At 53.6% G+C, this 12,254-nt stretch overlaps 1 protein-coding gene across 12 annotated transcripts in view; it reads right to left on the reverse strand.

The window, feature by feature from the left end:
* CUX1 (cut like homeobox 1) overlaps positions 1 to 12,254 on the reverse strand; it is a 348,486-nt gene that overhangs the window by 78,196 nt on the left and 258,036 nt on the right. For 10 of the 12 annotated variants that reach the window (XM_043454971.1, XM_043454970.1, XM_043454963.1 and 7 more), the window contains one exon: positions 8,146 to 8,334. In XM_043454971.1, coding sequence (XP_043310906.1) covers positions 8,146 to 8,334 — 189 coding nt within the window. The remainder of the gene's footprint in view (positions 1 to 8,145; positions 8,335 to 12,254) is intronic. The other 2 variants (XM_043454973.1, XM_043454962.1) reach the window with 1 other exon arrangement.

Below are 12,254 nucleotides of genomic sequence, written 5' to 3' on the forward strand. Positions count from 1 at the left end.
CTCACCTGAATCCCATGTGCCCCCATTTAGCCCATCTTTTCCTGCGGTCTTTGTGGGCAGTTTCTTATGTTTGTATTTTCCATTGTGGAGAATTGCTTTGCCCTCATTCCTTTTTCAGACCTCTGGCCAACTTTCTCTATTATGATGGTTTCTCCTCACAATCAAACGGGAGGTAGCAGGCTCTCTTTTTCCAACAAAAGATGCTCAGAAGGTGCTCACGAAGGAGCGATTCTTTCATTCTCCTCCCTGTGGTCCAACAGCGGGGAAACACTTCCTGTTACAAGATTACCCAGTGCTGCTGGGACGCAAAGCACCTTCAGAGGATGAGACTCACTGCTGCTGGATGCAGGGCACATGTAAGATGTGGTCGAGTTCACAGAATAGGAGACAGATAGGAAGAAGGATGGACATGGAGCTTTCGGACCTGGCACGGCCCGGAACCCAGAGTCAGTTCTGTCACTCACAAGCTGAGCCCTGTGGGCACGTCGGTTGGTGGCTCACCCATGAGATGGGAGCAGCAATGACCTCTGAGCGAAAGGGAGGGAGACAAGGAGCCACTGCAGACGCTGGCACTGTGGGGCCTTCGCTGCGGGACCACTGCCGCTGCCAGATCTTGGTGTGGGGTCCCTGAGGGTATGTCTCCAGGCTCTCTCTGCAGACCTGAGATCGGCCCAGATCAGAAGGTTTTAGGACTGGAATCTGGTTGAATATGAGTTTTCACGGAGAACTAAGCAGCTTCCACTGAAATTTCTGTGGTTTATCTGGAGGTAGAGTAGTCAGGAAGCACCCAGGACAGTGCCTGCAAACCTCGGTTGAGCAGACACCTGGATGGGGGCCTGGTGGGGCTGGTGCTGCCTCAGGACCTCTCCTGATGGACATGAGCAGGGCGGGAGGCACACAGTGTGGGCCCAACTTGGGGGAAAAGCCCAAGAGCCCTCAGCTCCGTTCTTTGACCCCAGACTCTTTGCTGGGAGCCAGGAGAGTCTAGTTGCGGAGTATCCTACCTGGACGGCAGCAGGCACTCCAGGCCGTCCCTCCACTGGAGAGTCTCCCTCTGGACTTCGCAGATGCTCACTGCACTGTGGGCCAGATCCCAGGCCTGGCTCCACACCCCATACACCATCTTATTTAATTATCTCAACATGTCTGCAGAGCATCTGTTTGTCCAAAGAAAGGAAAAGAAAAACCCAAAAAACACATGGGTTCTGCACTGCAGGCCTTGGTGGGATGCCTGAAACAAGTGCAGGAGGCAGTGAGGCGCTGGTGGGCTGGGGCCCGATAGACCCGAGCCAGGTCCTGGCTCAGCCACTGAGCAGGAGAGACCCTGCACAAGGCGCTTAACTTCTCGAAGCCTCGGTTTCTTTATCTATAAAATGGGGGTAACAGCACACGTGGCGCAGGGCTTCATGAGGACTAAATGGGACAGCTGTCCCTCGGCACCTAGAGTGGGCTGGTTCCGGGACCTCTGAGGTACCAAGTCCACAGACGCACTAGTCCCTTACATAGAACAGCGTGGGGCACTCGGCCCTGCAAACCCCTGGATGTGGGACCCGCAGACAGAGAGCCACCGGAATACTGAGCACCTAGCATGGTGCTCGGCACATGGTACTGCCCTCAGTACTGGTGGTGAGTTATTATGGCAGTTATTGCTACTTTATCCCTGGGGTGATCCTGAACATGGGCTTCCCTGGTAGCTCAGCTGGTAAAGAATCTGCCTGCAACACAAGAGACCCTGGATTGATTCCTGAGTCGGGAAGTTCCCTTGGAGAAGGGATAGGTTACCCACTCCAGTATTCTTGGGCTTTCCTCGTGGCTCAGACGGTAAAGAACCTGCCTGCAATGCAGGAGACCTGGGTTAGATCCCAGGGTTGGGAAGATCCCCTGGAGGAAGGCATGGCAATCCACTCCGGTATTCTTGCCTGGAGAATCCCATGGACTGAGGAGCCTGGCGGGCTGCAGTCCATGGGGTCGCACAGAGTCGGACACGACTGAGTGACTAAGAACAGCACAGCACAGTACTTCCTGAATATGACTAGACGGTTTCTGAAGACACTGTGTGGGTCTCAGGCCAGGGGCTCCATCTCTGAGGTTCTCCACATCCCCGCTTGCGACCTCCCAGCGCCCCGCTGCCCTGGGCACATCCACGGAGGAGGACAGATGCCTGAGCGGCTCTGGCTGTTCCACGCCGATGGCAGGAAAGGCAGCCCTACATCTCGGGCTATGAACACAGAATCTGGGAAGCGGGTTGCCTTCCTGAGAAGCTGCTCGTGGGATGGAACAGGGAGGAAAGGTCTGACCTTGTACAGAGTGGGGAGGAAAGGTCTAGTGTGGAGCTGGGCTTCTAGCTCAGACCTAAATGGCTGAGCGGGAGCCTGGGTAATAGGCTTAGCCTGTCGGGTCTCACATTTCTCCTCTGGGGAAGCGGGCGGGTGAGAATACGGGTTTGCAAAGGACAGAGTTGAGGAAATGTGAGATGCACATGTGCAAGCTGCAAGGGCCCCTCCAACACATGTCTTATAATATAGGTCATGTATGTTTAATACTATAGGGCTTCCCAGGTGGTGCTAGTGGTGAAGAACCACTGGCCAATGCAGGAGACCTGAGAGACGTGGGTTTGACCCCTGAGTCAGGAAGATCCCCAGGAGAAGGGAATGGCAACCCACTCCAGTACTTTTGCTTGGAGAACCCTGTGGAGAGAGGAGCCTAGCGGGCTGCAGTCCATAGGGTTGCAAAGAGTTGGACATGACTGAAGTGACTTAGCACGCATGAACTCACATTTAATTCTACAAAGCTTAGGAGCTCTGGAGCTTAATGGCTTAATGGCTCCAGAACTTAGGAGAGCTCATCAAATGTTCCTTGAATTGCTAGAAGCATTATCTATATGAAGTTCTCAAAATCCTGGCTAAGACTCAAATAATGAGGTAATTTAATTTCAAATGCAAAGTATTTTGGTGTGCAGCAAATTAGGTACTAAATTTATAAAAGACATCTATCTTAGTCAAGTTATAACATGGGGCCTAGGGCTGCCAACTTAAGGGTCTCTGGCACAGAGACTAACGCAAAGACCCTCGAAAGGCCTGGTCCTCTGGGATACACAGCGAGGGGTCGAGGAGGCAACACATCTTTGCCACATGGCAGACGGGGCCAGAGAGGTGATTGCATTGCTGTTTACCGGTGACTCCGACTCTTCCCTCTGGGGTGATGGGAGCCAGGCTTCTGGCAGTGCTGTCTAAGGACCCACAGGTCAGGTTAGGGAAGTCAGTGTGTGACACCTCACCCTGACATGGACCCTTGGGCAGAACCCAGTGGGTATGATTGGGCTCCCTGGCCCAGGGCAGAGGTCTGAGGTTGACTCTTCTTCTGTGGGGGCTGGAACTAGGCAGCGTGCCCCTCCTTTTCACCTGAACAGTGACCCCCGCCCCCCACCCCAGGTCTCCATTGCTCCTTGGTGAGAGGTGGTAGTTAAGTAAATTTAGGGTCGGCTGATGTTGGGGAGGTGCTGGGGAGGACTAAACCAACAGTCGTCCCTTGGTATAACTTCATCTTTCATCCCTGGGCAAGAAGCCCAGAGATGCCTGGTTGGGTGCTGCGCATGCTCTGCAAGGATGCTGCGGACGTGAGACCAAAAGGGTTAGGGTGGTGGGGAGAGTGACCGTGACATTAGAGGCCTTGCTGCCAGCTGGAGAAGCGTGCTCTGGATAGAAAAGGGGGAGTCCCTGCATGGTAACCCCATCACAAGTCACCTCGAGCTGCGATCCCGGGTGACTCAGCACAGAGGGGACGGGAGCCGACTCCTTATGGGTCCTGGCTGGTTGGGTGCTGCGCATGCTCTGCAAGGATGCTGTGGACGTGAGACCAAAAGGGTTAGGGTGGTGGGGAGAGTGACCGTGACATTAGAGGCCTTGCTGCCAGCTGGAGAAGCGTGCTCTGGATAGAAAAGGGGGAGTCCCTGCATGGTAACCCCATCACAAGTCACCTCGAGCTGCGATCCCGGGTGACTCAGCACAGAGGGGACGGGAGCTGACTCTTATGGGTCCTGGCTGGATATTTCAGCCACCTGGACATTGCAAGGTTGGCTAAGTGGGCCACAAGCTGGGGACCGTCTGCAGGTGAATATCAAGAGTCACTCATCCAGTGACCAAGGGCACCTGTGTCTAAGAGGATTCACCGTAGATTCCTGCAATTAGCTTTGGAAGCATTTCCAGTAATGCCCACCAGTCTACAGCGATTTACTTATGACCTCAATCCAGAGTTGGGCTTCGAGGCCTCTAGCACAAAGTCCCCCAGTTCCTCCCTCTGGGGCATCACAACAGCTGCGGCCCTGGCCCGGGGCCACCTTCACACCTCGTGCTTTCAAGATGCAGCCAGGACAAGGCTCAGGGAGGCTCGGCCCCCGGGCTCTTTGATGCTAGGGTGTCTGACGTTAGGAATTGCTCGTGCCATCCAGGGCGAGCGGGGGCCGTGGAGGGACACGTGTACAGGTCTCTCCTCTACAGCCTCGGGCTGGATGGATCACTATCATACCCATCAGCCTGGTGAGCATCAGTGGGACTGGATGTTGGAGCTTCACACACTGGGCCAGTGATAAGACACTGGTTAAAATGCGGTCAAGGGCAGCCCTGGTGCAGAGGAAACATGGCTGGAAAGGGAACTTATGTAACTAAAGAGGGAGTGTCCACAATTAAAGTTGCTGAATGAGTGCAGAGAAGTGGCTGTCGGTCTTTTTTCGTCCTCACCCTGAGAGAGACAGTGGCTCAAAAGGACCCAACAGAACCTCTGGAGGTGGCCTGAGCGGTGTGGATGGCTGGGGAGGCTTGTGTGGTTTGGCAAAAGGTCCTCATGTGATTCTAACACATGGGTCCATGCATCCAGTGAGAACCATTGATCTTTAAAGCATCTGTAGAAAATATTATTTCTCCCTAGGGGAGACCGGCCTCAGTGAGTCTTTCTTGTAGACACATGTTTTAAATTGGAGCTATCGGTAGCCGTGTTTCCTGGGCTACTGAAGGGTTCTGACAGAAGACCCCAGAGCTGTGTTACCAGAGACAGCAGCCTCATGATGGCGGTCAGGCTATTTCATTGGTTACGAGTACAGAATGATCCCTGACAAGTGGCATGGAGCTGAAGCACTTGTCAGATCAGACAGGAAGAAACGTCTCCCGCTTCTGAGTCTGTTTCGATGTCTGAAGGTTAGAGGAGGCACCACTGTATTTGGATAGTGATGGCGAACTTGGCTTGAAAAAGTAGAACGTGAGGAGAGAGACTGGTAGACATCCAACCGGCAATTTATCCTCATGACTATCAGTTATGGAGGTGAAGGGAAGAAAGTATTCAGTTGAAAAGAGAGGGGGTGTGTCAGGGTGCTCGAGAAAGCAAACCGCTCAGTCCCCAAACATGTTTCATTACAGAGCACATGCACCCTAGGGTGTCCTGGTGGAGAAGACCCCAGTAAGCTCAATACATAATAATCTCAAGGCTTGTCCACTGCACTTCTGCCCTTGTGAGACCGTCATCAAGCACATCACAATTTATCTCAGGTTGTGGTCAGTGTCCATGGTGAGACCACCCACCATACCGAGAGGCTGAGAGACAGCCGGAGGCTGTGGCGCCCTTGGCCGGCGATCCCAACCCGAGCCCCCAGAGCAGGTCAACACGGTCCAAGAAGGAAAGAACGGAGGAGGAGTGGTGCTGGTAGTGGCAGGAGGGGGAGGAGGAAACGGGAAGTCAGGGGAGGCTCCTGGCTGCTTCCAGAGGCCACCACAGCTGGCCCCAGACCCCTGGTGCAAAAGCATCGGGTCGGTTTGACAGGTCTCATTCATAAAATAGTTTCCTAATAATTGTTTTGCTGCTTAGTTTAGATTGGGGACTATAAATTGCACACATTAGGAAAGAAAAAAAGCCCAGGGAAGTATCTCATTCAATTAACCTTATTCCTCTGGGTGAGCAAGGCAGACGCGCTCGTTTGGGGAAGGCAGGCGCCTTCTGCGAGTAGGTCTGATATCAGGGAGAGCTTTGCTCCTGGCGACCAGGGGTTAAGATAATTAAAATCAGAGAAGTCTTGTTACTAGAGGATATGTTTTGATTATTAGATCAGATGAAGATAAGGGAGTAATAATTTTGGAAGAAGTATTGCCGAATTGTTTCATTAACTGCACAGTATTAAAGAATTCCCCCAAGATACGGGTAAAGAACATTAATTTGTGAAACTGCGTTTCATTTTTGGTGAAGGCAAACATTAAAACCTTAACTGATTTGGAAGAAGTTGCTCTGTAATAAAACGGTAGGGTCTACAGCCTCCCTCTCATGTAGTCAAACGCATCACAGACTTGAGTCGCACCCTTTAGCTGTTAACAAAGGAGGAGAAGGAGAATTATCCGATAGTTATGCCTCTATTGGGGTCAGAACGGCTGTTAACACGAGAGAACGACATTGAATCTGGAAATAAAAAGTGGGAACTGGTACTCGCTGTGCAAGCTGATGAGAGAATACGCAACACCGGCGAGTTGAACAGCCATCTCCCTGTCCTGGCAGCACCGTGTCCTCGGAGGGGCCTGGGCACTGGGAGGTTTCTCAGGAGGTGGAGGAGAAACCCAAAGAGGCAGAGAAGGGTCTAGTGAGGGCGAACTGTGGCCGCCCTGGTGCCAGCGAGGTCAGGCCAGTGAGCTGCCAGGAGGACAGACTTGCTGGAGACTAAGTGCTGCCTCAGAAACATGGTCATGAGTTGAGAAGGAAAAAAAAACAAAAAAAAAACTCAACTTAGAAAATATCAAAATGGGGCCTAACCACATTCTAGAATTACTTTACATAAGAGAAAGTTTTCCTGACATTTTTTACGATTAACTGTGACCCACTTTCTCTCGTGCACAGGGACTATAATTGGCCGTCGGTCGCTTATCCGTTCACGCCCGGCACGAATGGGCGCTAAGTGGAGGTGGGGGCCTCGTGGGCGGACGGCAGAGCTCGTGCCTCTGCCCTCGCCGGTCCTGTCTCTCCGTCGTCACATAAGATCCCACTGAGGAGTCCTTGCTGGCTCTGACGTGTGAGTCTAGGGTGCCAGGACCACCTCTGAATTATGCTAACTTCAACAGATTGAACATACCTTAAATAAGTATAATTTAAAAAATACAATGTAGAAGGTTCTGGGTTCCGAATTTGGGACACAGATGCATGAGACGCCGCAAGAGGACATAGTTTCTGGCTAGACGGCTGAGGACTGCGGGTGGGAGATCGGGGCAGATCGTGGGGGCTCTGGGCCCTGGCTCCTGGCACAGGCCAGCGGGTCAGAAAACAGCCCTGCAGGTTGGGAGCAGGGCCCCCCAGGCTCGGTGCTGACTTGCCCGAAGTGAACCCTTGGCGTTCATTTTGTTTGGGCACCCCCAGGGAGGGCTGGGGTCCCAGGGGGCTGGGTCCTCCTGAGGCAGCCTCCTCTAGCAGCCAGGGGAGGCCGGCAGAGCTGGACTACTATGTCTGCGGACAGCCGTGCCCTGACGGTGCTCTAGCCCGGGTCAGCGAGCTCATAGCCTCGGGTCCAGCACCAACAGCCTCTGAGTCTTTGGACGACGAGCAAGCGCAGTGGGCGGGCGGGCCCCCAGGATGGGGGTTTCTACCATGGGCTGCGTGAGAGGATGGCCGACTGGCAGGGATGTGCCACCTGGGTCAAAGCCCATCCTGCCTCGCTGTCTTGGGCTTTAGGACTCTGCTCCCAGCCACCTCACAGGGGTCAAGGCTGCCTTGTCTGCTGTCAGTCAAGGCATGGAGTCCTCCAAACAAGAACCTAATGGAGCTTCTGAGAGGAGCTGAGTCCAGGGGAGCCTCATGCCTCCTACTGGACTCACTGGAGGGAGAGACTCAGGCTGATGGCTGGAGCTCGATCGAGATAAGTCCCCAGCAGTCACTTTTGCTTTTAAAAGGAGAAGGAATTTTAACCATCACTGTCACAGACAACAAGATGGCTTTGAGGTGAGGCACCCTGCCATGGTCATTACACGGTGGGGTGAAGTGCCCTTTGAAGAGCTCAGGGTGCTGGTGGGCAGCCAGATGCCCTGTGCCCTAAAGGACCATGTGTGGAGGGAGGTGGCGTGTGCACGCATGCGTGCTGCCCTCCCCGGCCCCCCGAACTCCCTCCCAGCCCTCTGACGCCCTTACCTTTAGGGTGCTGTTCTTGGCGCTCAGCTGCTGCTCGAGCTGGGAGATCTGGCTGGCCGAATTCTCACGCAGCTTGCTGAGGTTGGCCTGGAGTCTCTGCACATCCTCCACTAGCTGGGCGATCTCCCGCTCCTTGGCGGCCAACTCAGCTTCCAGGCTGGAGCGGGTCAGCACCTCTATGGCCTGCTCCTGCGGAGGACAAAGGAGATGACAGAACCGCTCCCGCTCCGGACGGGTGCGCGGGATCGGTCGTCGGTGCCGGTGGCTGGCTGAGGTGAAAAGCAGGCGGCGGGAAGGATGTGGATGGTGACGCGGATGAGACGGCAGCACCTCGTGTCTCTGCTCAGACCCGCCCTGCCCATCGCCCTGCCCCTGCCGCCTTCCCACCTGCCTGGGAGATGCCGCCTGGATTCGTCTGTTCAATAACCATTTACTGAATACCCACCATGTACCAGGCACACGGCAGAGGACGAAAGGACAGAAGTCCTGTCCCCATGGGGCGGGGCGGGGTGGGCCTGAAGGTGAAAGTCCCTCAGTCGTGTCCGGCTCTTTGCGAACCCGTGGACTGTATAGTCCTGGGTTCTCCAGGCCAGAATACCGGAGTGGGTAGCCTTTCCCTTCTCCAGGGGATCTTCCCGACCCAGGATTTGAAGCCAGGTCTCCCACATTGCAGGCAGATTCTTTACCAGCTGAGCCACCAGGGAAGACCAAGAATACTGGAGTGGGTAGCCTATCCCTTCTCCAGCGGATCTTCCAGACCCAGGAAACGAACTGGGGTCTCTGCACTGCAGGCGGATTCTTTACCAACTGAGCTATCAAGGCACCTTAAATACGCTTATTAGCAGCACGGAGCGTGTTGGATGGTGATAAGTGCCATGAAAAAACTGAAGCAGGGACGGGGCATCTGGGGTTAATATGTCAGGAGAAACCTCGTTGAGATGGTGACTTTTGAGCAAAGGCCTGAAGGAGGTGAAGGAAATGGCCCTGCTGATGATGGCTGGGGACGCCAGAGGGGAAGGTTCTGAGGACGGCTTCTGGGATGTTCCACAGCATTCGGATTTTTCTACCACAAGATGAGATTCAGTATCCTTTTGCTTCATTACTATATTATCTAGAAACTGAGATATCATTTGACAAGTTGATTCTGAGTTGGCAATTAAAAAAAAAAGCTAAAAGATGTGGAAAATGCATTATTTGGGGTTCCTTTGCTTACAAATTCTTTTGATAATTGCTGTTTTAAAAACCTTACTCCCCACTCCTCAAATTTGCTCATTTTAGAAAATATGCAAAACAGGGAAAAGATCTTTTTTTAAAAGTCAAATTCATAACTCCACTTCTTAAGTAGGAGAGCAGTACTTTTGTCAGGTTTTAAAAGTAACTGTAGCGCCTGAATAATTCTGGGAGCTTGTCTGCAGGGCGGAGCGCTTCTGGGTGTGACTGATGGGGTGGGGAGGGGAGGATGGCTTGGTCCCCGTGACAGCAGAGACCTGGGGGTGGCTCACACTGCAGTCTAGAATGCCACCATTCCCGCCGAACCCCAGCCCCTGGACATGCACTGCTGCATGCCGTGGTCTGGCCTAAACTGGGGCAGGGAACTGTGGCAGCTGCAGCCCCAGTTGGCAGGGACAGCCACGCCATCCCACATGTGACATGCCTGTCACAGGGTTCTCACTTTTGCGGACAGCTGGTCACCAGGGAAATAATGTTTCCTATCTCCCTCCCGGGAAACTAAGGCCTTTACCATGTAAGAATGTGAAGCTTTGTGGGCAGTGTCTCTAGTCTGCATGACGTTGTAAAGTAAGCCCTTCGCTTCCCCTGACTTCTGGCAGATCTACCCGTGGCCCTGGGGCCCCAGTGAGCATTCTCCCGCCAACTTGTTAAAGAGGCACATGCTGTCCAGATCAGTTCTGTTCAGACTGTGCTCCACCGACCAGTGCCAATTCATAAACCGTGGCCAGTACATAGTGAGACAAGCACTGAAATGGAGAATAAGCGTTTAGAAACTTTTACAGCAATCTGATTTTGCTGTGACGTTTTTATTGTCTTTTGCAAAACAGTCTGCAACAGATTGGAAATTAGAAGCAAAACAAAACAAATAAAAGCGTCCTTAACCACAGAGAATTTAGGAAGCTCTGCCCTTAGACAACATGGGCAGGAACTGAAGTCAGGAGCCAAGGGACTGCAGAGAAGTCTCCCCCACAGTGAGGACAGCAGAGGGGCCTGCAGATGAAGGGAGGGTGTGGGTGGACGGGTGAGCCTGTGGGAAGAAGAGGGGCTCTGTCTCCGGGCACAGACGCCACAGGTGGGACGGGGTGGGAGAGGCAGGGAGCAGGGCACGAGGAAGCGGTGACCGATGCTGGGGGGCCGGCTTGAAGAGGACTGAGTCCGTTGGTACCTGAAAGTGACCACTTGGGAGGGCGGCCAGGGGCCCCGGACTTAGCAGGGGGACATGATGACAGTGATACAGGGAGGTCGGCCTCGTGGTGGGGGTAGGCTGTGCTATGGTATCTAACTGAACTTATTTACCAGTCTTCCAGGGATGAGGAATGGCAGCCATAGCGACTGTGAAAGTGCTCGTAGGGAAAGAATCTGTAAGACAAACCGGAAGGTGATCTGGGGTTTTCAACAGGTGAGTGCAGGTCGCCACATCAGGGACAAGGGGCTCAGAAGACATGTATAAAAACAGCAGCTCTCAGTGTGGCCCTGGACCCAGGATGGGGGCAGGGGACGGACTGTCCCAGGGGATGGATGGCCATTCAGCTCCTGGGGCCCAGCCTGTCTTGGCCCACAAGTCAACCACGTGAATGTAGGCATGCCAATTAATTCAGGAACAGCCACAGAGTGCTTATTCGTAACAAAGCAAACATGATTCGTGTCTCACATAAATTATGTGAGATGAGATGAGGTAATATACCCTAAAGCAATGGGACCTTGGAATTAGGATAGGAAACACCACCCTCCTCTGCACCTGAATGTGCTCACTCCCATCTCTAGCACAAGGGCATCCTGTCGTCCCATCGTGTAGACACAGTGGGAAATGGAGGGAGAGCTGGACAAGGGCTGGAGTGGACCAGGGACTGTGGGTGGAGGAGAGGCCCACACCTGGGTGATGGAGGTGTGGCCCGCTGGTCTGTGGGCACCAGCTCAAAGGAGATGGTGGGACAGGGTTGGGGAGGGGTGGAAAACTGCAGGAGGTTGGCCTCTGGAAGTTCAGTAATAAACAGTAATAACTGAGATTAATCAGTTGAGATTATTATTGAGAAATGTGGACCCAGGGGACCAGGACCACTGCCTCCCTCGTGTCTGTCTAGGCCTTGATTAGCCACACCCAAATCCCTTGGTTGTTGTTTAATCGCTAATCATGTCCGACTCTTTGTGACCTTATGGACTATAGCCCATCAGGCTCCTTGGTTCATGGGATTCTCCAGGCAAGAATACTGGAGTGGGCGGCCATTTCTTTCTCCAGGGGATCTTCCTAACGCAGGGATTGAACCCTCATCTCCTGCACTGCAGGCAGATTCTTTACCACTGAGCCACCAGGAAAGCCCAAATCCCTTGAGGGCTTTAGCAAACACATGGGGTCTAGCCCTGCTGTGGCGGCTGTGGTTCAGGGGCCTGGGGTAGGGCCCAGGGACTCCCCAGTGACATGGATGGGGTCCAGGGTCAGGACCCTGGCTCGGACAAACCACGGAAGGACAGAAACTGACTTCCCTCAGCCTGACAACAGGCCCCTATGAGCACCAGCATGGGGTCCTGAGTCTGTCTTGGGGGACTTGCCCAGGCTCCAGGCTTCATATATAAGGGCCTGTGTCCCACCATACATAAGGGTGCTGGGCCTTGGGGGTGGGGGTGTGTTTCCAAAGGGGAGAATGAATGCAGAAGCAGTAGTGGCTGAGGGAGTACCCATTAAACTCTGTCCCTTGGAACCATCTGCCTGCCTGCCGACCCGCTTGTGTGGACCCTCGCAGGTCACATAAATCCTCTCACAGAGACCAGAACACGAAGACCGGACAGAAGATGCCAGATAATGATCTCTGCTACCCTGCAGCCATTTTCAGGTGAAATACGAAAAAGATACAAGAGTGTTACTCAACGTGTGGGAAACCTGA

Source organism: Cervus canadensis, chromosome 32 (genome assembly GCF_019320065.1).
Source record: "Cervus canadensis isolate Bull #8, Minnesota chromosome 32, ASM1932006v1, whole genome shotgun sequence".
Classification (NCBI taxonomy): Eukaryota; Metazoa; Chordata; class Mammalia; order Artiodactyla; family Cervidae; genus Cervus; species Cervus canadensis.